Below are 22,608 nucleotides of genomic sequence, written 5' to 3'. Positions count from 1 at the left end.
GTCAGGCTTTAGGTGTGTTATAGAAATTATAAAGCCTGTTCTTTACATTTTGAAGACAAACATTTTTCTAAACACTAGGATATATATTCAGGCCTAGTTTAATTCAGCAAAATCAATTTGAAGTGCGTGCTTATTTTCCTTATTTGTCTTATGTCAAAATCTATTCTTCTTCCTCTTTCCATTAAATACTTGAGTAAAAAGAAGTATGTGAAAGTGCAAAAAAGCTACCTGGGTGCAGATAGCTGCATATCATACGTTCATGTGTGTGTGGTTTTTAAATTAATACTTGGGTGAGGAGAAAATACAAGACAGACGTCAGTTGCACCTGTAAAAATAAAAAGGCAGCTTCTCTGGGAAACTGCATTGCTCAGTTTTTCTGTGGTAAGAGGATCCTTGCGTTTTCCACTGGCGTTAACCCCTTTGGAAGGAAAAATGCATGACAGCCTTAAAATGGTGTTCTCTGTTAGGGAAAGGCAAAGATGAGCTAGAATTGTGCAATAGTTCAGTCACAAAAGGGCCTTTTCTCATAGATTTCCAATAATTTTCTTAGACTGCTTAGTGTTTTGGCCAATAAAACCTGAACAATAATATAGTAAATGTGATAGTCCTATATAAATGCTTCCCTGTGAGCATGGGATCCTCATTTGCTACAAAAACAGTCATGTAAGTGCAGTTTTAAAGCAAAACTGTTTTTTCAAGTCCCCACAACGAGTCTGAAGTACCTGTTTTGCTTTCCCCTCTGAGCCCAGCACTGAAGGCTGGAACATTTTGGTCTGCACATGCAGTGCTTTATTCAGTGAAATGCCTGATGTTTATGTCAGTCTCCCTCGTGCTTCCAGGTGTGGGAGCAAGGTCCTGCATCCAGGCAGTCCCAGAGCAGGGAGCCTTGTTCTCTGGACATAGGGATGAGTTGTTACGGAAGCACCGAGGGATGAAATTCCTGCTGGTGTAGTGCTGTTACAATCGACTTCTTTCATGTAGTTCTTACTCTGTATATAAGTTGTGTTAAGGTTTTTAAAATGTTGCATTTATTTATATAGCTAGAAAAGCAATGGTCCTGAACCGTGCCTTCCATTGATTTTCTTGCTGTAATTCAAATGTAACCTTTCATTAGTAATGTTTAGGCTGCATTATAAAAATATTATAATTTCTATTGTGCAGAATTACATAAACAATATTAATTTAGAGTCTTATTCTAGTAATATTCACACTTACTGGACTGTGGTAGCATGAGACTATAGCTGCATACATACACCCTGTATCCAGGTGTCCCATACTGCACCCACCTACAGAAGGACAGAGTATATGATTTTTGTTGAAATGATTGCTGGGGGAAGGTGGAATTGTTTAATTTTATTACAGATAAATGACGGAAGTAATATGAGCTTCAGGCATCAACTTTAAATTTGGCATTTGATTTTTAAAAATTTTTTGAAAAGCAGCTGTATTTCTAATTGAGTCAGGGAGACTTCTCCATGTCAAAACCAGTCACATTCTCCTGTTGCCAAGAAACAAAAGGTCCGGGTTTTTCTCCCTGTACAGTTTTCTTACTAAGTTACTTGTTTGCATTAGGAAAAAAACTGTACAGTTTTCTTGAAAATTTTGCCGGATCAAAAATATTCATTGCAGTCTATTTCTGTTGGTAACTTTTTCTGGGAATATACATTTAAGAGTTGACCTTTTAATATTTCAGTGCTTTGATCAGCCATCTAAAATATTCAGTAAAATGCTTTTAGGCCCTAAGGAAAAAAAAAGAAAAATTTGAAACTTGAAATTTCCATGGATTAGTCACAGACATCCCCAGGGATGAACTGGAAAACATAGTTTGCTGAATAAGTCTGGAAGCAGGTTTTCCAAATTTCACACACCACCCCCCCCCCTTTTTTTTTTCTAATGCCAGTTTTAGTATTTTAGTATTCATGCTGCACTTTATTAGTGTAGACAACATAGCAAAAACTTCATTTGATCTTTTCCTTATAAGGGCTTTTGTGTTGGTAATAATCTTCAGTAAAATCACCTTTATTAAATTATGGCATATATTTAATCATGTGGATGCTGGTTCATCTTTGAAACAGCAAAGGGAGAAATTAGCGGGGGGAAAATATATTTTTTGCACTGAATTTCTGGTTTGCTGGCAATACCAAAATGACCCTCCTTTCTAAAACTGATTTTACACTCCAGTGTGGAGTGACAGCCCAGGAAGAGCACGGCCTCATCCCAAGCCTTGGAGCTGGCTCTTTCTGTCCACAGGGAGAGAAAAGACCTTTAGTTATATCACCTTAGCACCTGTGCAGGATATTTTGTTCACTAAAACTGGAACGTAGCAGAATCGTGTTAAAGACGAGTTTATAACTTCAGGCATCCCATCGAAATACACGAAACTTAATAATGCACATGTGACAACTCCAATAGGTGTGGCATGACACACAGAAAGACAAAAGACTCAAATGACACCATTCATGGAACACAAATTCTGTAAAGTACTGTCCTTTTTTTCATAACTATATATTTTACCAGGAGCGTAGAAGCCTGTATTTATCTGGCTAGATAAATACATGAATACTTTCAGTAGGGTTATTATTCTCTTGACATTATATTTGATTATAACAATAATGTGTCAATATCATTCGTAATAGGAGGGTTTTTTTTTCATGGAGAGGGATTTAAATTTACCAGTGCCAATATACTGTTATTGAGTGAGGTTCCAGTTATCCTTTAGATAGTCAATCTAAGGTGCACCTTATGTACCATATATTTTACCTTTAATAGGCTCAAAAGAAATGGCTACTTGAACTGTAGAGCTGAAGTTGGCCGCATAAATACATCTGATACTAACACTCAGCTCACAAACAGAATTCTGTATCTACAACCATTTTGGATTGTGTCTGTGTGTAGTAAGTAATTGCAGCTATGCTAGGAAAGCGATACTGTAATGGAAGTCCCTTTTTATTTTCTTAATGTTTATGCAAATTTTTCATCTTTGCTAACATTTCACTACCAAAAAAATCCACAAAGGAATTTGTGCTGTATGTAAATTTTGTGTGCATTGCAATTGGCTTTGTTCAGGATTGTTGCACTCTGGTGTAATTAAAACACAGATATAAAAGAACTGGTCACTGGACAGCTCTTGAATAGTTTAAAAACCTTTAAGTAATTTTCAATGTAAAGGGATTTAAAGCCCTTTTTAGACCTGAGAAATTGCAAGTTTTCGATGAAGATTTCATCATGTGTGCTTGCTTATTTTTGCAGCTTATCGTTCTCTAAAACCAAACATTTTCTTTCTTTTTTTTTTTTTTTGCCAGTGTGTTACTTTTCCTTTCTTTTTCCTCCCTCCTTTTTTCCTACATATATATTTATAGACATATAGATATTTTTTTTTTTTTAAATCTCCAGCAGCTGTTTCTGCGAGGCAGCCGGTTGTAAGCAGAGGTGCCCATGGGTAGAGGCAGGGCTGGCTCTGGAGCCCCCCCGGCTGTGTGAGCGCGGTTCTCCCGGGCGGAGCAGCAGTGCAGGGACACACTCAGCATTCCGGCCGGGACAGCCAGGCTGCCGGCGATGCCGCCCGGGATCAGCCTCTCCTCTGTGCAGCCAAGGGCCGCCGCTCACCTGCGGTCCCGAGGCAAGAGTACAGGAAAAAAAAAATAAAAAAAAAAGGGGGGAAAAAAGTTGCAAGATGAACAAAATTGTGGTCGATAGCACCCTTAAAAACCTGCGGATGCAACCACCCCCTTTAATGCCTCCTTTCTTGATGAAAAAGAAAAATTAAATTAAAAAATAAACCTCTTGTCCTAGTGCCAGAGTTTCACTAATGTTGATACCAGTTTAATGCCAAGTTTTCTGTGCAACACTGTTCTTAAAGTACAGTGTACTGGAGGAAGTGTTTTTTGCAAAATGTTTCATTATGTTTTGAGGGGAAGAGTGTAGAAATACATCCTCATTCAGTTTGCTTTTACAGTTTAGATAATTTCAAAATTGTGTATTTGGTGTTTCAATGTTTTCCCCCCATAATTTAATAGGCCACTGATCCTTCGGAATTAATGCAAGTTATCCAGCAGTAAATAGATCTTTCGTAAGTGACCTTCACAATGGCACTATGTGTAATTGCTGTCCTTTCTCTGAAGTGTGCACCCCTGTAATCCCCAGACTGGTCCTTTCAGAGGATGGTGTGCAAGACTGCTTTTCTAGATAGATTTTAATTATTTTTATTTTTAATTCCTAGAGGGTGCCTTTAAAAACAAAAGCTGTCTAAATGTTAAGTAAAACTATTCTTGGTGATTTTTTTTTAATAATCTGCACTGGAATTATTTTAATGATACAATAAAATAAAAAAGGAGGAATTTACACTTTTATGGATAACTTAATCTTTAAAAAAATTATATGTTTAATTGGATTATTTTAAAAGAAACCCTAAACATGTACCTGATCATCTTGTATTAAATATTTCTGAAGGTTGTTAGATTACAAACCACCCTGTATTGCAAATGAGAGCAAAAAAATCGTAGTCTATTTAGAGGTGACCAGTGTGGATGTCTCTATCATACCAAACTGAGAGGAAAGAACAAGAAATGCCACTCTGAGTTAAAATACAAGCAAATTAATTAGTGTTCAGCAGGAGTATTTATAATGAGTTTCCATTAGACAGAACATGTGATAAAGGAAAAGAAAGGAGATATAAAATTCTGTAATAGTAACTGTGGTGTGAAAATACTGGCTTACTACTATTTGCATAATTTGAATTTATTCAGGCATGATGAATCTTAAAATAATTCTTCTACGTCCCTTTTTGGAATTCCATTTCAGTTAAGTGAAGCTTAGAAGTTGGGCTTGAGGTAATTGTTTTCCTGTTTCCTGAATCCCTAATTTTTTAGTATTGCAGTAACCTAAAGTTAGACAACTTTCAATCTTACTTCACAACTGTGGTGACAGACACAATGCATTTATGTGTCTCCTTGAGGGAGGGTAACTTTGGGTGGATGAATACGAGCCATAATTCTGTAAAGGCGAGGCACTTTTAACCCTCCAAATGCACCAGAATTTACCCCTATTAGGAGCAGGCAAAAGAAGGGATGAACCTCAGCTCCTTTCTCGTTAACAAAAAATGAGAAAGGAAGGGGCAGGTGTGGAGAGTAAAGAACAAGAAAACCTATATTTTATATAGAAAATATAAAAATAAATAGGGAGCTAAAAATCACGTCTGAGAAACAAGGGGGAAAGTCATTCAGAAAGCTGATTAAATACAAGTAAAACACTCTTAACCAAGCCATTTGTCTACGTCTGATCCTTCCCTAAAAAATAGGTCTGTCTTTTATATTTCATTGGCATTAAAAGTTGTTGACTGCACTATCACATGTAATCTCTTTTTTTTCTGTGCAGGGTTAACATTCTCATCTGTACATGTTCTGTTAAAATAAATACTATCAGGAATGTCATGCTATTATTTTAAAACAAAAATGATAAGAGTTTTATTTGGATATAATGGCTGTCTGCTGCTAAAGCTGTTATCCAGAAATGTTGCTTGCTTTTACTTTTTATCCATGCAGAATTTATGCACATCCTCTGTATCCACAGTCTATATGCAATAGAGACTAGTTATTAGAAGAGGTCAGAATTACTAAGTGTCATTTTACCGAAATAAATATTTGTGGGAAAGTTACTGTTTAAATATCTTGTCAACTGTGTCCTGATAATCTCTAGTATGCTTTTACTATAATTCCCCTAAAAATAAATATTCGAAACATTTTGTGGTTTCACACCATTTAAAAAAAAAAAAAAAAAAAAAAAAAAAAAAAAAAAAAAAAGTTGGTAAGAAAAAACCATAAAACATCTATTTTGCTTACAGAAGAAATGTGTATTCTCCTCAGAATGCTGGTGGTTGAGCATTTTCTGGAGATCCGAGGGTAACAGAGATCCCTGGATTTGCCACGGCAGGAGTCGTTGGAGCTGTGGCACGGCCAGGCAGCTCCGAGAAAGCCACATGTGCCCGCCCGTGCCCTCTGGACTTGGCTGGGACTGTGCATTTTGAGAGCAGGACTCGCTCAGTGTCAGGCCTGAGGCTGGAGCTGGGCTCGGTGGCCAGGCTGCTGCTCCAGCCCGGGCAGGGCTGGCCGTGCCAGGCACAGGGCGTGCAGCTCCACGGCTGCCTCACCAGCTGGGATACCTGGAGCGTAGAACAGAGCCTTTGTCACCATCTTTACCACAGCTGGGCACTGAAATGCTGCACTTGTGAGGTTATGGAAGAAGGAAATACATCTTGGAAAGAGCCTCCGACTCTGAAACCCTCCGCTCCATTTTGCAGGATAGTGCGTTGGAGAGCAGCCACTTTGGATGGGATAGAAACGTATGTCTATGGGTTTTCTTTTTACATTGCAGTTTTTCCTATCACCTCATGATCAATATTTAGTGGAATAAAATATCAATTAGTATGTTCTTTTTCCTGAAGAATAGTTTACAAACTTAGACATACATGGTACTGACTTTTCCAGTCAGTCGAAGCTGCCTGGCTGCTTTAAAAGTACATCAGGAAAGCAATGATAGCATAAGCAAAATCAGTAGTAAGTGAGAGGGACAACTATGACTTTCTTTAAGTAACTATGTAATCCCTTTTTTCTTACGGTAACATATTTTCCACAAAGAAGACTCTTCAAGGTTGAATCTTGTACAGTCTCCTCCCCCTCTCCACCCTCCCCCCCCCTTCCCAGTGCAGGGCAAATCAAATGCCTGACAACGTTTTTTGTTAGGAAAGCACATGAAAAAAATTTTGAATATACCAATAACAGAAAAAGTCTATATATTTTTATTGCAAGAAGGAGATTTCATTGGCTGAATGAAATGGCGAGATGTGACGCAAAAGGACACTTGGACGGTGGAAATGCTGATGTATGCCAAAGCAGGCGCACCAAGAAATGCTGTTGCTATGAGAGAAACAGAGGGAGGGAGGGAGGGAGAGACCGTGAGAGAGCAACTTGTGGAGGCCTTAGTTTTCCTTTTTGGCTTATAGCAGAGAGACTGCAACATCTCCCGTTTCTAGCAGGGAGGGTTTGGGAGCTTCCAGTGGGTATTTTCGTGAGGCTGAGCGCTTAGAGGAGAGGAGGGAGACGAGAGAGATGCAGGTCACCTTAGAGCACAAAAGCAATTGGAAAGTAGGAGGCTGTATGTACTGAGCCAATGATCTGTGCTATGATAGATATACAAATTAGTACGGCAGATGAAGCAGCTTAGCTCATTATCCACCTGATGGTACTGAGACTTACAATTCAAAATGACAGAATTAAAATGCAGGCACACACAGACACACACAGACATATATTTATAATGACCCCACCTTTTCATCTTATGAATTATCCAGCTGGGATACCGACGTCTCTTGTGTAACATTCTTAAAGAGCTGCAATAAATTCACCTTGTGAGTCCATTAGCCAGAAAAGGGGGAAAATAATTTGCAGGAATTTTTTTTGTCTCTCTTCTTCGGCAAGGGGGAAAAAAGTTTGTGCTATGAACTTAGCCTAGCAGCTTCTGGAACGTGAGCCAAAAGGGGCAGGAAGTTGTTTTACAATAGCGTTACAGTGATCTGCCACAAATGGAAAAAGCCAAATGTTGGACTCGGCAAAGAGAAAAAACATCCTTCTCCCCCTCGCTTCCCTCCTCTTGCCCCTTAAGAGAGAAAGAGGGAAAGGAACGCTGAGCTAGAAGTTCTTTTTTAATTACTTCTTGTAAGTAATGGAAAGATTATCTTACTTGCATATTCCATGGCAAGCAGGAGGGAAAGAAGTATCAAAGGGACGTTTAAAAAAATGCACTTGGTAACTAGCAACGGGACTTTTGGCACAATTCCTTGAGTTTGCTTGAGGTTATGGAGGGGGGATGGGAAGAAGAAAAGCAAGTCCACGCAGCACGTTTTCTTTAAAGAAGGGGAGGTTGTATGGAGGCAAAACTATATAATCTTTTCTTTTTTTCTTTTTTTTTTTTTCTTTTTTTTTTAAGGAAATGTATGTTGATCTTCTGAAGCTGAATCCTCAGGCATTTGTGGCCCGTCCTTGCAGCCTGGTATGTTTTTTGTGAGTGTGTGCGAGCGCTCTCAATCAAACAGCAATCATGGCAGCTGTTTTTCTTCCAGCACAGCAGTTGAGCTGTCTCGCCCAAATGCTTATCAGCTTTTGACTCGGTGCCAAGAGAGTTATAAGGGCCAAGCAGCCTGAGCTTGGCTGTGCAGCTGGTTTGGAAGTAAGGGCATGAGAAAACAAAATCACGAAATTTTTCTATCACATATAGTATTTACTTTTTCAAATAGCCATTTTCAGCTCGGTAGGTTTAGGTTGGTTTTGTGTGTGTGTGTGTATCTGCTGTAGTTCGTGGTCCTTGCGGACCGCTGTGTTACACAGAGTGGTGTAGGTGTGTGAATGCAGAGAGGAGCCTCTTCTCTCCGTTTAATCCCGGGAGATATTTCCGTAGAAACCACCCCCCCACACACACCCCCACCTCCCCCAATTAAAAGCTTCATTAGCCGCACTGCCCTGTCAAGCATATTGCCATAGCGTGGGTGCATTTACATTCCAGCGCAGCGCCTTTCCTCCCATCGCTGCCTCTCTGCCGGGTCCCCTCCCGGCGGCGCCGTCCCCATCGCAGCCCCCGGCCCGCGGGGGTCCCCGCCGGGGTCGCAGCGGGGCCGGGCTCGGTGCGTGTCCCTGTGCCCGTGGCTGCGGGGGATGGAAAGGAGCCTGTCCGCGCAGGGCCGTGCCGCTTTCATCATCAGCTCCAGCCCGCTGCGTTTCGCTGGCTCACGTCCTCCTCCTCCTCCTCCTTCTCCTCCTCCTCCGCCAGACTGCTCCAGTCGCTCACAAGAAGGAGGCTGGACTCTGGAAAGGCGGCTGCTGCTCGCATTCCTGCTGCAAGGGCCTCCCCTTCAGACGGCCTTTGCCAGAGCAGAACTTTTAAAAATGCTGCAAATAGGGATCTTCTTTTTCTTCTGCTTGCCTGAGCCCTCCTCTCCCAGCGTTCCCGAGCGGGGCTGGTTCTCGCCTTTCCTGCGCTGTACATCCCAATGCAGAGGGCAAAGCGCCGAGGGCTCGTCCCTGCGCTCATCCCTTTCCCTCACTCCCTTTTCCCTCTATTAAGGAAATGGATTCCTTTGCCTGAGCAGTGATTCGGGCTTTGCAGGTTTGTGTGCTGTGAGGATGAGGGCTTTTGCTAGTGGTTTTCCTCCCCGGAGTCCCAGTGCACAGTGCTGCTCAGGGAGCAAGCCTCTTGCTTTCTCTGCCTTTCTCTTTCATAGAAATATATTTTTAATGGCTGTAGGTGTCTGCGCCATGTGAAATAGGGCGTGTGATATCCCTCCAAACCCCTTGTAATTGGACCATGGCTGAAAAGGAAATATGGGGGGGATGTCTGGGGAGGCAGGGGGTGCACAGGCAGTTTCGTCCTTGCAGACCTTCCCCCCCGCCCTTTTCTCTGCTGAGGAGGGAAAAGGGGATGTGCAGTAAAATGCCGTCTCTGGGACAGGTGCCAGCTCCCAGACAAAAGAAGTAAAATAGGCGGTAAAGAGGGAGGGGGGTGGAAATTAATAGGCAACAAAAATAGGAATCGAAAATCTCCGAGAGGCAGGGCTGGAGAAAGGGCTGGTGTCCGACCGGCCTTTTTGCTGAATATTTTCTGTGCGATGGGTCGGAAGGAGAAAGTTGCGGCACACTTTTTATTCCCGTCTCCTCTGCAGACGTTTGGGAGCGTGAAGGGAGGATGCCTTTTTTTTTTTTTTTTCCTTCCCCCCCCCGCTTCTTCTTTTCCCTCTTTTCTACTGAATTATTCATATTGTCAGTGGTGAAGCCAGGACTATTAGCATGCATCAGACATGCTGTTTGTCTGTTTGCTAACATTCTTCATTCAAGACTTGTTAACTACCAGACAAGCTTAACACGCTTCTCTTTTTTCCCCTCCCCTCCTCTTTCCCTCCGTCTCTCCCCCTTCGCTCCCTCCCTCGCTCCCTCCCCTCTCTTCTCCCTTCCCTTCTGCCTGCTCCGCTCCCTTCCCTTCGCCGCCGTCCCTGCCACCCCTCGCAGCCGCCCATTGTTGCCGGCGGGGCCGGTGCGGGGCGCGGGGCGAGGCCGCCTCCCGGGCCTGCCCGGCCGCGCAGATGCGCCGCCTCGCCCGGAGCCTCCCGCCCGCCTTCCCGGGGACTGCGGAGCTGCGAGGGGAACACCCAGCGCCGCATCCATCGGCGGCTCCCGGGCCGCCGTCCCGCCCTGCCAGGGTAAGCTGCTCCCGCCGGAGCGCAGGGGATGCCAAGTGGGAAAATCAAGTTTCGGGAACTACGTGGGGATCGGCACATTGGCTCGCGTCTGCCTGATAATTTATGATTAACCAGGAGTGCGTTATCAGCCCGGCGAGGTCCAGGCTCATTCGGGAGGATCGCTTTGCTGCCTATTAAGGATGTGATAGACTAATATTTGCTATTGTTGCTGTTTTTTAGGTTCTCTTCTCCCTCTCTATCGAGTCTGCCCCTCCCTTCGCTAGCCTGTTTAAAACCAGCAAGCTTCATTTTCTTAGCAGACAAAGGTCGATCACAGCTTTTATTTCTGAATGCAAATGTTCTAGGACTTGTGCCAGTCCTGCCTTCATTGAGCACAATATAGCTGCTTTCCTGAATGGCGCTTCCCCCTTCCCTTCTAAAAAATAAAAATAGAAGGGAGCTTAAGAGAAGAAACAAAGTTGGGCGGTGCAAGTTTCTTACATTATTTAATATTTCAGTCTGTGTGAAGCATTATTAAGCATCCCTGTGCAGAGCAGCTGTAACGTAACCACCAGCCAGTGCATGGGGTTTATCTGTAGGGACACATACGAGAGAAGGGACCTGATGGCATTGCTCAACTCCTGGCTTTGCAGGTAACTATCTGATGATCTTCAGTCATTGTATCTCATCACAATTGCATCTCCTGATTTTCTTAGCAACGTGAATTTGAACCTAAATATATTCAGCATTCATGTTTAAATTTTTTAATACCTGAAATTGTTCAGGATTTGTTTCTAATTATCATTTTTATAATATATTTTTAAATACTATTTTTTGAGGCCTTTAAAGGTCCATAAGCACCAAAAGTGTGTTTTCTTTTTATCTTTTACGTGTGCACCCTGGCACATGCTCATGCACACTCCCACTCTCTCTTCGGGTGTTAATGAAGGAATTTATTTTAAGTAGAATACTTAAATATTAGAGTAATGCCATTTATAGACCAAAGTAGCATGTGGATAGAGATGTACTGAGTTAGGCGCAATTTGACAGACGGTTAAACACTTAAGATTTATTACTACTGTGAAATTGCCAGACTTACGATAATAGGTATTTTCAATTCTTTATAAAGACTAATCTTTGTGGAAATTAAAGTATCTGAAAGTAAATATATTTTAGGACACTTTATGAGGAAACTAGTCCTTTGATATATATTTCTAAACCAAAATGCTTTTTCTGCACACAGGAAAAAATGGGAGGCTTGTGTAAAATATTTTAATCTTTTCCTGTAATTTTATTTATGTCTAGGATTTAAAGTAAATAGCAGACCAAATGCAAATAAGTTTGGGGGGTTTCTCTAAAAAAAACAAACACACAAAAAAACCCCACCAAACCCCCCAAAACCCAAATCAAACAAATAACCCCCCCCCTTTAAAAAAAAAAAAAATTTTGAAAATACCTAGAGACTTATACCAAAATAGTTTTAAATTCAGGCCATTGACAGCATTGTATCAAAATCATCTCCGTATTGGCATTGCATTCTAAGTGTTTTATGGCAACATAAACTGAAATACAACTCATAACTGTAAGTAGTAAAGCAGTATTTATTGGCTGATCATGCTCAAAGTAACTAGAGAATGTTTTAGTGAACTGTGTAGATTAAGAAAGGAATTTAGGAGCATATGGCTTGGTGATAGCTAAAATTAATTTCTTCAAAGTAGCTTTTAGAGGCCTGTAGCAGCTATACGGTACAATGCAAATAAAATATTAGTTGAGGGTTCACAAACTGCTGAACACTCCTCACTGAGAAATTTCAGAGTACTCGGCAATATTGCTCCTAATTATTCTATTTATCTAAAGAAGGTTTTTTGTTTTTTTTTTTTTTTTATTCTTAGGTTGTAATACTTGGGGGCAGTTTTGTTGATGAGGGCTAGCTTAAAGGAATATAAAATTGTTTCTCACATATTCATTTATTATTTTGTGGAGGCTTGCTGGAAATTACCTCTGAAAGTAAAAGAAGCAGAATTGCCTGGTTTATTTCACAGTGAGGGTTTTGTAAGTATGCTGAAAATTAACATAGCAGTGTATAAAGACCACGTGCATCTTAATTGAAGAGGGATTAAAATCTGTTCATCAGATTGGCAATTTCCAGGGTTTAAATTTAAAATAATTTTTAGTCTGTAACTTGAAATATAACTGCTGATAGAACTATTCAGCCCCTCAGATGAATGTCTTCAGAAATTATGCATGTGAGCTGGAGCATTTACATTTTGAAAGTGTTTTGTGTTGGAGTGCCAAGATTCTCATACAAAATGTTTGGTGCATGGAATGAAAAATGAAAAGCATAGACAATACTTGGCTTAATTAAAAGATTTTTTTATAGCTGGCTAGGATGAAGTTTGGCATATTTTCAGATAATAATTATGAAGTTTTGCATATTTTCAGGTAATAATTGAGTGAAAATAATCTAGGATAGAGTGAGTTGAGGGCAAAATGAGTGTTTCTCCCTCATCTCAATCTTCAAAATGCAATTTCGTCCTCCAAAAAGAAATTTAAGGGGTTGCTGGTAAATGAACTGTCTCTTCTTAACCTCCCACTGATCTTGGTTGAAAATCTGGCTTTTACCTGCGAGTGTGGAGAACGAGGGGAACACAAGGGCAAGGTCCATGTGTCCTAGGCCTGGGAGGGGTGCGGGGTGCTGGGCAGAGCCGTGCTCTGAGCATGGCACAGCAGTGATCCCACAGGAACAGGATCTGCAGGCAGGCTGGCTACCATGGGATCCTTACTGCCAGAGACAGCAAGTGAGCCGTCTGGCTAAACTTCTTCAAATTCATTGTAATTTCGTCCAGATGAACGTTGCCAGGTTTGGATCAGGGTAAGAGATATTTTATTGTGGGTAAAGGAGAGGGAAAAGGGAGGAGGAGGTGGAGAGGAGAAAGGGAAAGAGAATGGAGCAGGAGTTAGCTGTTTGAGATGTGGGTGAAATCCGGGGTTCTCGTCTTTGTTGAATATGTAAGATGAGTAGGACTGTGAGGCTGGATTGTATTTTGTGTGGCTCTATGGGTACAGCACTGTTTTCTCATAGTACACGCCAAGTATTCATACACCTTTTGTACCAGCTAAGGAGAAATTAAAGGAGTGGAAGGAATGTCTTGTTTCATCCAGTTTTCTTGGGGGAAAAAAACTCCAGATTTTTGGGGGGGCGGGAAATGTAATTCACATCCACTCAGTGGCTCATCAGCTCCCCTGCGAGCAGAATGGGTTCTGTGCTGCACTCGGCCTCCGTCCGTGTGCCACATGTTCCATAAACCTTGGCAGGGCCTTGGTGCTCAGAGTCTGCCATGCACATGGGTGCTCAGGGCAGGGGCAGGCCTGTGATCGTGACACCTTCCCTCAGGAAAATGGAAATGTGCTCTAATTAGGCATTTTTCCTGCTAACTGCATCGGTCCCTCGCAGCTTGAAGCAGGTGCCGGTAATCAGCCCTCCCTCCTCCCCCCGCAGTGGTGGTGCTTGTGCAGGTCTGAGATGCACAACAAAGCCACGCTGCCACAGTTCTAATGCTGATTTATGGCGCCCGTACCTGTCCGAGAAGGGGGGGAAATAATTTAAAAATACGATTGCATGTCTTTTGTTTCTCAAATAAGATACACTGTGGAGCGTGTTCCTTCATAGCCGCATGCGTGTTCGTGCAGCGTGTGCTCGCCCAGCGCGTTTGATTGTTGCAGAGATAAGTGTTCATTTATTCAGTATGCGTGCAGCTAGCTAGACTCACGTTTCCAGCCAGAAGACAAAAAGTTGGAATCCCTGTAGCCAGCACAATAGACATTCCCCAGCAGTGATCCCAGTAGATAGAAAATGGACGGGTAGATGTCTGGAAGTGCACACGCACTTCTGCAAGTCCTGAGTTTATCTGCTGTAAACTGTACTGGGCTGTGCAGATCTGTACTTGTTTATGCATCTGACTCCGTACCTGAGCCACAAGACATTGAATTATATTGAGCTGAGTTTGATGGGCTTTGGAGCAATCCCCCTCCACCAGATATTCACTAGCATAGTCTGTGTGCACATTTGTGGAATCACTAAAAATTCTGGCCTGGAACTTCTCACTAGAGAGCAAACCAGCCTCTCTTAGGAATGGTGCAGAAATCTGTCCACAGGTATTCCTCTGCACTCACGGGATATTTTAAATCTCCAATTCTATTGAAATTTGACTTATGATCTCCAAAATAGAACGTAATTCTGTTCAAGACACATTCAGTTGTAGAGGGATATATAGGAATAAACTGCCCAGGATCAGGCCCTTTGCAGCCTGTCTTTTAAAAAAATATACCATCAAATATGAGATCTCATAATTTTGAGTTGCCCTTTATAAAAACTCTCTTTTTTCACAGATTAGTGTTACCATTTATTTAGCAGTTGTATACTCCTCGTTCTTGCATACATTTGAAATTTGCTGTTCTGTACCTCTGGAAACAAAGGATCTGATCCAAAGGCCTCTGAAGGCGACGAGGGTTTTTCCACCGACTTCAAATGGGATTTGGATTAAGACTATATACATAATAGTTTCAAATAAAGATTTGACTGCTACAGTGGTTTTCAGGGTCTTCCACGAAACTTTTCAAAACTCTCATAAAAATTGTCTAGGCATGATGCTCCAAAATACACATCTAAACATGAATCATGTTTTATTGTTTTGCTTGAATAAAAAGGGGGGGGGGGGGCGTGCAGGATGGCGCTTTATCTCACTGGTGTTCCAAATGAGTGTTCTATGAATAAAAAAGAGGGACTGTTGGGTCAATATTTGGTATGTAGCTGATGCATTACCTTATGCATTCTTTATTTAAATTAGGGCAGCCTTTTTGGAAGGAGTCTATAGATTTGAGATGGCAATGCCTGTTTATTTTTACACAAGTAAATTTAAATTAACCTCAACCGTCGTATCCTGTTATCTGCCAAGGAAAACATTTAGCTCCTGTCCAATCTGTGTGGAGTTTCAAAGTGATTTGCTCTTTTCAAATTTGTAAAGCACAAATAGAAAAGTAAATTGCTTTGCATACCGATCGAACATTTTGCGAAGGGGAAGGAAGAGGATCTAAGGAGAAATGAATTTATTATTATAATAACCAATATACCTTTATCAAATATTAATTAAGTCATCATTTTCTACAGCCCTTGATTGATTGCATTTGAATTGCTGACTGATATTTTGCCACACTTTAAATCTGAGGTACACTTAGCATGTTGCCTATTTATTCAGATACCTTCACACAGATATGTTTGCTGTGGCATTCATTCAGCTCCTGAAGTTCCTTTGTCAATGTAAGCAGACATTTCCAGAGAAGAGGGCAGCTACAATTTCAATAATAAAAGAGTTCACATGGTTTTATAACTACAGAGGCAAATATTTTTGGAGTGCCAAATTAGAAAAAATAGCACTATTTAGACCGGTCTCGTTTTCTTTATTTTTCTCTGATTGTTTGTTTTTTTTTTCTCATTTTATGTAGTTTCAAAAGTAGGAAAGTACCCTGCAAACAATTGATCTCAGGAGCTAGAAAACAAGTAGCAGCAACATCAAGTCTATTATTTTTATGCTGGGGGGCAGGCCGCTGAACAGAGTAGCTTAGAGAAATATGTGAGAGGAGAGCGGTTTTGTTCTTTACAGCTCTGCTAGGCCAAGGTGTTTACACTGGAGTTAATTCCTCAGAGAGGAGTCAATTCGAGGGGCCTGTGAGAGTGATCACCAAATGCTGGTTTTTGACACAAGTTGCATTATTATTTCTAAATAACCAGTAACCAGTCTCATGAAATCGCAGTAGCTTAGGTGATCGAGGAGGGGTTGTTCTGTGGGAGAGTTCATTTGCATTTTCATCTGCAGGACGTAATAACCATAAAGCAGCTACAAATATTGACAGTGTCTCAGATGGACAGTTGTTTCAGTTCAGGCAGTTCTGTGTTGGTGAACACAAAGCTTTGACATGGACTTCTAAATGCATTGGCAATCTTTTCAGAACTGCTCTTCCTTTTTATTGGAATGCAGTCTGCAAAAGGCTAGGAAGGCTGTTTTGTTGCATCCAAGAGATTTTGATCGCTGTATTTGTTTTGCTACCCAAACACAAAGAGCTCTGGTATATTTACTTCTACATTTGTATATACAGCAAGTATAATTTTAAAAAGATTTTCCTCTTTGATAAATCATTCTTTATTTTCTTCTTTTCTTAATGTGTATATTTATTTTTCTCTCGGTTGCAGATTTTTTTCTTTTTTTTTTTTTTTTTCTTTTTTTTTGGGGGGGGGGTGGAAGGGAGAGTTCTCATGATAGCTTTGTTACCTTTGGCAGATAAGATGTATTGTCTAATTTGTCTATAGGAAACAAAATAGTATATCCAGTCCTGAGTCAGTGGAAAGTCTCCCACAGATATCAGAGGGTTTTGGATTGTACTCTCAAACCCAACTAACACTAATTTAAAAACCTGATGCAGGAAGCCTGAACTCAAATGACTCTTAAAGTGCATTTAAAGAACACTACATTCTGCACAACCTTCAGATTTGGGCAGTGAGCTTTTGTACCTCCTTGTTTTATGCAGTTTACCCAAGGAGTGTCAGAGTCCTGCTTTCTGGTTTTAAGGAACACAGCACCTTCCTACTCCAGCGAGCATTTATGAATTGCGGGGTGCACAGAAGGAATTGATCACATCCCAAAATGGATGGAAACTCTGTTACAGGCCCAAAGGATATATATAATTTTGCTGCAGGGGTTCATCATGAGGTTTAGTTTTGGTTTAATGCACTGTGACATTTAAGTTATTTTTGATTGCTTAGTTATTATATGAATAAATAATTAACATTTTAAAATTTATTTTTATTAGTAACCATTTTATAAAAACAGTTTTTCAACTCGATCTGTTATGAAGATAGCTAGTTACCAGTTTTTAATTGAAGGTTATATGTTTCTCATTCTATAATTATTATAGAAGGAGGAATTAACATGATCACATGGAAATTTTGTTTCTTAAATGGAGATTTACATTGATGGATTGAAGGTTTAAGGTGCAGATTTACATTTAAATTACATATTATGTGACATTTACATTTTAAATTATACTAAAACAATTATTTCTACTGTCTTATTGGTACCTTAGAATGTCTCTATAAAATTATTTCATTTAAAGTATAACCTACTCTACTATGTATATGTCTCATGTATGAGATCTGAGTATTTTTTATATGAGTGCACTCTTATTTGGTGTAAATGAAAGTGAAGCTACATGTACAATATTCACCTGTATACATTTAAGATGCTATTTAGCACTTAGAGTAGTGATTACTTCTCTGTAACAAAAAATGGTTCTAGAGGTGATATTTAACAGCATAAAAATGATATCTGGTGCTTATGTTTTGTTTACCCCAAAATGGTTTCAGGAATCAAAACTCAGCGGTGTTGCTTAAGAGAAGATTAAGGATTTCCATTTAATTAATAATTAAAATCTGTTAAGGAATAGCAGATAGCTGCAGGTGCAGCCAGCTGGGAACAAGGAGTGTGGAGGACAGGGCTGATTTGGGACAGGAAAGCCAACTGGAAGGTGGCTGTACCTGCTGTAAGGAGTGGTCCAGAGTGGAAGTCAGGAGTGAACATAGAATAAGTGTTATTTTCTAGGGAGACCTTCATGATTGTGGAAGGTACCATACATGTATGCATGTCTTTGTTGGTGCAGATCTTTGGCCCATGGCACTACGGGCCATGTCTTGCAATCATTTTTATCAAGTTAGAAGGAACATAGAGTATGAGCATAATTCTCTTCCCAAAATAGATTTCTTTACAGTGTCAGTTGGATATGGCTGGTTTGCACCCATATAAGGTTCTGGGCTGGACACAGAAGCACTAAAATTCCATCATTGTTGAAATAATTGCTGCAAGCTTTTTAACTTTCGATGCACGCTGAGCTGAATACACCAAAGAGTCCACACAGGCCTGGTGGTGGGTTGGATTTCACCGGGAAAAGGGGGGGGTGAGTGCACCTGTATCCAGTTCCTGAATTTTGTAACTTTCCTTGTCATCAGTGTATTCCTCCTGAGATACAATCTATCCTAAAACATTAAATGGAAGAGCAATTGAAGGTTCAGCAGGAAGTGCTAACAAGCTCTCCTCAACATTAATCTGTGAAAAGCTAGGCCTACACCTTAACTGTGTATATTAGTTGTAAGGATGCAAGCAGTGGAAGAACAAATAGAAAAGTCTTACAATTCAATTAACACCTAGAGATCAAGCTGAAAAAACACTTTGGCAGTGCACTTGCAGCCCCCGTTCCAGCTCTGTACGACCATTTCTGTAGAGCTCTCAGGACAAAAAAAGTTTCCACAAGTGACCAGAGGCTGTCGGGTGGGCATTGCTTCTAATGCAATTTAAAAAAATAAAGCCACTCTTCACAGAGTGAATTTCATCTTCGTGCTGATGGCTAGTTCAAGGCCTACATAAAGTTTAAGCCCCACTTAGATAGCCCCCAGCTTTTTTCTGTCTGTTGTGTACCATGAGCTACTACTGTAGAAGCCACTAGAAGAAATAATGGGTACAAATAATAATTAACACTTCTGGGATTGCAGATTATTTTGATCACACAGTTTATTTAGTCATTCTTCTATCTTTTCTTGTAATATCTTTTAATTTGTAAAATATTAATCTAGGCATGCTATTGTCCAGAAATTAGGCCTTGATGAAACGGGAATTGTGGTGCCCTTGTCTGGAAAAGTGAGTGAGAATTTGGGACATTCTTTTTCACTCAGCCTTGAGTGTAAGAGTAAGAGCCTCTTCAAGTTTCCTCAACACTTTCCGTGCCTCAGCACCTCCCCTTGTAATTTGGAGATAAATCTGGTGTTGCCCATGAGATTTCTGCCGTGAGAAACAGCTGATGTCTGAATAAACCACGTACAGCAAACGCAGCACAGAACACTGATCTGGGAAGGGAGAGTTGCTATGAATGCAGAGCTTGCAGAATTTGAGGGGTGCAGCAGTGCCCTTGCACAAGGGCTGTCTCATAGTCTAGATCTGGGGTGTAGCTGCTGTTCTAGGCCTTGACTGCCTTTGAGTGGAGTTTTTCTCATAGCAAGCCTGGGCCTTGCTTCCCAAAATTCACTAGTATTCCTTACCAAAGTGCATGTTATGTATTGCTTGCCATGAGATTTCTTTCATCACCACTGTCTTGTAAATTAATCACTCTGTTGTATGCATTGATAAATAATGGGAGAGACTAACCCACTCAGCATCCGTGTCAATATACCCGAAGTCAAAGTCCAGGTTGGATTAGAACAGCTTGGGAGAAAGATGCTGTGAAATTTCCTGGTCTCTTACCCTTCCAGTTTAGGATTCTGCTGTGCAAATAATTAAAATCTGGTATGTTGATAGCATTTTAAGATCGTATGGAGAGATTAGGTAGATCATTGCATTAAAAAAAAATCCATAAAACAAAACAATCCCCCCAAACAGAATATTAAACAATGACCATGAAAACTAGAACTTACAAATCATAACATTTTATGTGCTCCCTGCAGAACAGAAAGCTGGGAGGCAACTTTGAAAAATAAAGACACAAGCATATTTTACATGTTTTGTTTGCTGGCTTTTTTTTTTTCCTCTGATAATTCTATACTTTTTATCTTATTGCTTGCCTAAATGTAATTGAGTTTAGGATTTCTTTCTCTTTGCAGCAACCTCTCCTCTGTTTGCACTAGGAGCTTGGTTTCTGGGAGCCAGGAGGCAGATTTGTCCACACTGGCACTGTGGCACTGCAGTGGCTGGAGCAGCAGATGTCTGGGTCACTCTGTGTCCCATGTCCATTCCCCAAGAGCATGGCCACCCTGGAGTGCCTCAGACACACACGGGGTGCTCAACAAGGAGCAGCTGAGTGCACAGAGCCACGCTGGTTCCACCGTGTGGACGGCTCCAGCAGGCCAGGGTGTTTCAGAAAGACTGGAAAAGCTGTTTGGGTTTAGTTTTTCCCTGCATTTTTAATAAATATGCCTGTGAAAACCAAATCCTGCAGGTGCTTATGCACAGGACTGACCTGTGCACCCACATGCAGTCCCAGACTGGGACTCCCTGTGTCCTGTCTCCATGTCCTCTCTGCTTCTCCACGGCATCCCCTCTCCCCTCACCCTCAGCTATTGGTGCTGACTGGCAGACTAGTGCTTTGAACTAAAGGTAGGATTACAGGAATCCTGCAGCCAGACTGCTCTGAAACGTTTCCTAGTATTCCTCTGCCCAGTTTGGCAGCTTTATAGTCTGATTATTAATGGCTCTGCAAATCTTCGAGTGGGTGCTGCTGGGTCCCTAGTGGTGCTGGTGTTTATTTTGGTGTCTCCAGCTGGCTTCAGGAGTGCTTTTGGCAACTAGTGGTTCTGGACTCTCATTCCCACTCCCATGCCCAGCTGCATATGGATGTCCTGAGCACCAGGGAAGTGTAAGCTGGCCAGGGCAGGCAGCTCCCCTCCCTTTTTTGCAGTATCAGTTGAAATCAAATGGGATAAATTAATGTGATAAACATAAACAGAAAAAGAGAAGGTGTAGAAGTTCCAGCCTAGACTGTGGAGTTGGGCAGGGTTTGTAGCTATTTACATGAAGGGAGTGCTCCGGGCCTTTTTCATGCTCTTTGCACGAGACTTCCAAACTTCTGTGTTTTATTTTTTGGGTTTTCCCTACTCTTTCTTTCTTTACTCTATAGGTCATTTGACATCCAGTCTTTCCAACATTCCCGGTAGGCAAAGCTGTGTTTGCAGGCATTGTTCTGCTCGTGCACCTCCTGTGTGGTCAGTGCCTGCCTTTGAGGGATACGCAGATCGGAGGAAGGCAAAAGAAGCTCCCTGTTGTCCTCGGTGAAAGGTGTGCTCAAAGGGATGAGCAGGCACGGTTGCTCCTGGTGCCACAGCCAGACTGACATGGTTTCAGCGCACTTTTTGAGAAACAGATGTGTTGATTGCTGCAGGAGTTCATTGTCAGAGATAATGAGAGTTGCAAGTACGTGAGAGATCTTAGTTAGGAAGAAAATCAATAGTAAAACAATGTTTCAATCTATAGCCTCAGTAAGTAATTTACTTTTGAAATCTAGTTCTGCTCAGAGGTGAAACCGTTTCCATTCATGTTGAATCACATTGGAGTCATAGGTCAGTGTTGGGAAGGTTTTGTTTTGTTTGTATAAGAAGCCCTTCCAATAACTCCTCAGACTCCTCACAGCTGTTTTCTTTGTGTCTGATTTTAAAAAGTGAAGTTTTTTACAAGATGCATTTGAATTTTACCTTTCAATCCGTAAAAGACTCCTCTTTAGCATGGAATATGCACATTGTGGACTATTTAACTGGAAGCCAATTTTTGTTTTGAGCATATATTTTATGAATAAGTTACTAGTATCACTTACTCTTATTGTAGATGTACTGCTGTAAATAATGTGATGACTTGTATGACTTGTACCTCTGTAGGAGTTTTGCAAAGACTAACACCATGAGGCCTTAAACCTCTCTCTAAAATATATGAAAAAAAGAAATTACATAAAAATTTTTATTTGAGAAACAGAGACAGAGATAAAAAAATAAAGACAGCTGGGTGAAACATGTTTCTGTTGATTTGAGAATTCATGTTTTATTTTGTCTAGCGACCAATGTGCATTTTTTTATTTTTAGAAAATAAAAATACATAATCTGATTTCCAGTTTGAAAAAACAGATTACCTACGTTTCCGTATTCCACAGTTTCATTTTGCACTCCGATTTTAATTTTGCATTTGTGTATCCTGTTTTCAATATGAATTTCAGTGTTGAAATCCACTGCTTTTGTAAATTTTTCTTTTAAAAGGAGAAAGATGCTGATTTCAGTTCAGATATGTAAAGCAACAGACATGACTCCGTGGCTGCTCCTGGTGAAGGAAGAGGCATGGTAGCTTCTGGAATGGCAGTGTCAGACCCCGAGTATTTGTGCCTGCAGTAGCCCTGTGCTGGTGCTGGACTGTTAGGCAGGCTCATCTTCACCAGCACATGGTGCTCTCCTGTACCTCTATTTAATTTGTCTCATCTGTGGCACAGTCTCCTCTAAAGAGCTTGAGCTTCAGATGAAAATGTAGTTCTCAGGCAGAAAGGAATTGCAGTAAAAGTAGTTGTACTACTAGTTTGTCCTATGATTAATAGCAAGACTTGCTTAGAAGTTAGTCTTTGATTTCCTCTGTTTAATTGTAGCCCTAAGTGAAATGGGTTTTTGATTTATAGAAAATGCAAAATTGGGTACAGAAAGTTTTAAATTACAGTAACAGTAAAAAATTTCCCACAATAATCATCCCATATTGTTTCAATTCAAAAGAGCTAGGGCTTGATTTGTGTGGGAAAGAACCCATAGCAGCCAAGTTCCACATTTGAAA

General features: G+C 40.9%; 1 protein-coding gene and 1 long non-coding RNA gene across 27 annotated transcripts in view; one reads left to right on the top strand and one right to left on the bottom strand.

Annotated features, from left to right (window-relative positions):
- LOC148223558 (uncharacterized) overlaps positions 1-8,593 on the bottom strand; it is a 28,846-nt gene extending 20,253 nt beyond the window's left edge. For 3 of the 7 annotated variants that reach the window (XR_015803734.1, XM_088164854.1, XM_088164855.1), the window contains exons 1-3: positions 7,322-8,593; positions 5,838-6,157; positions 1,216-1,286 (exon numbers count right to left, since the gene is read on the bottom strand). Coding sequence is in view for 2 of the 7 variants with exons in the window: in XM_088164854.1 (XP_088020980.1) it covers positions 1,216-1,286; positions 5,838-5,976 (210 nt within the window). In the remaining 5 variants the exon portion in view is untranslated. The remainder of the gene's footprint in view (positions 1-1,215; positions 1,287-5,837; positions 6,158-7,321) is intronic. The other 4 variants (XR_015803737.1, XR_015803735.1, XR_015803740.1 and 1 more) reach the window with 3 other exon arrangements.
- Positions 1-22,608, top strand: part of LOC106855620 (uncharacterized) — a 143,649-nt gene that overhangs the window by 12,510 nt on the left and 108,531 nt on the right. Inside the window, exon 3 of one of the 20 annotated variants that reach the window (XR_015803745.1) lies at positions 7,981-8,043. The exons of 18 other annotated variants lie outside the window; for them this stretch is intronic. This is a non-coding gene — a long non-coding RNA (uncharacterized LOC106855620). Of the gene's footprint in view, positions 1-7,980; positions 8,044-10,265; positions 10,873-22,608 lie in introns of those variants that run through there. One more of the 20 variants, XR_015803754.1, reaches the window with a different exon arrangement.

The sequence above is a fragment of the Sturnus vulgaris genome, chromosome 5, assembly GCF_052056855.1.
Source record: "Sturnus vulgaris isolate bStuVul1 chromosome 5, bStuVul1.hap1, whole genome shotgun sequence".
NCBI lineage: Eukaryota > Metazoa > Chordata > Aves > Passeriformes > Sturnidae > Sturnus > Sturnus vulgaris.
Note: the sequence above shows the minus strand (reverse complement) of the source record. Positions and strands in the feature narration are given on the sequence as shown.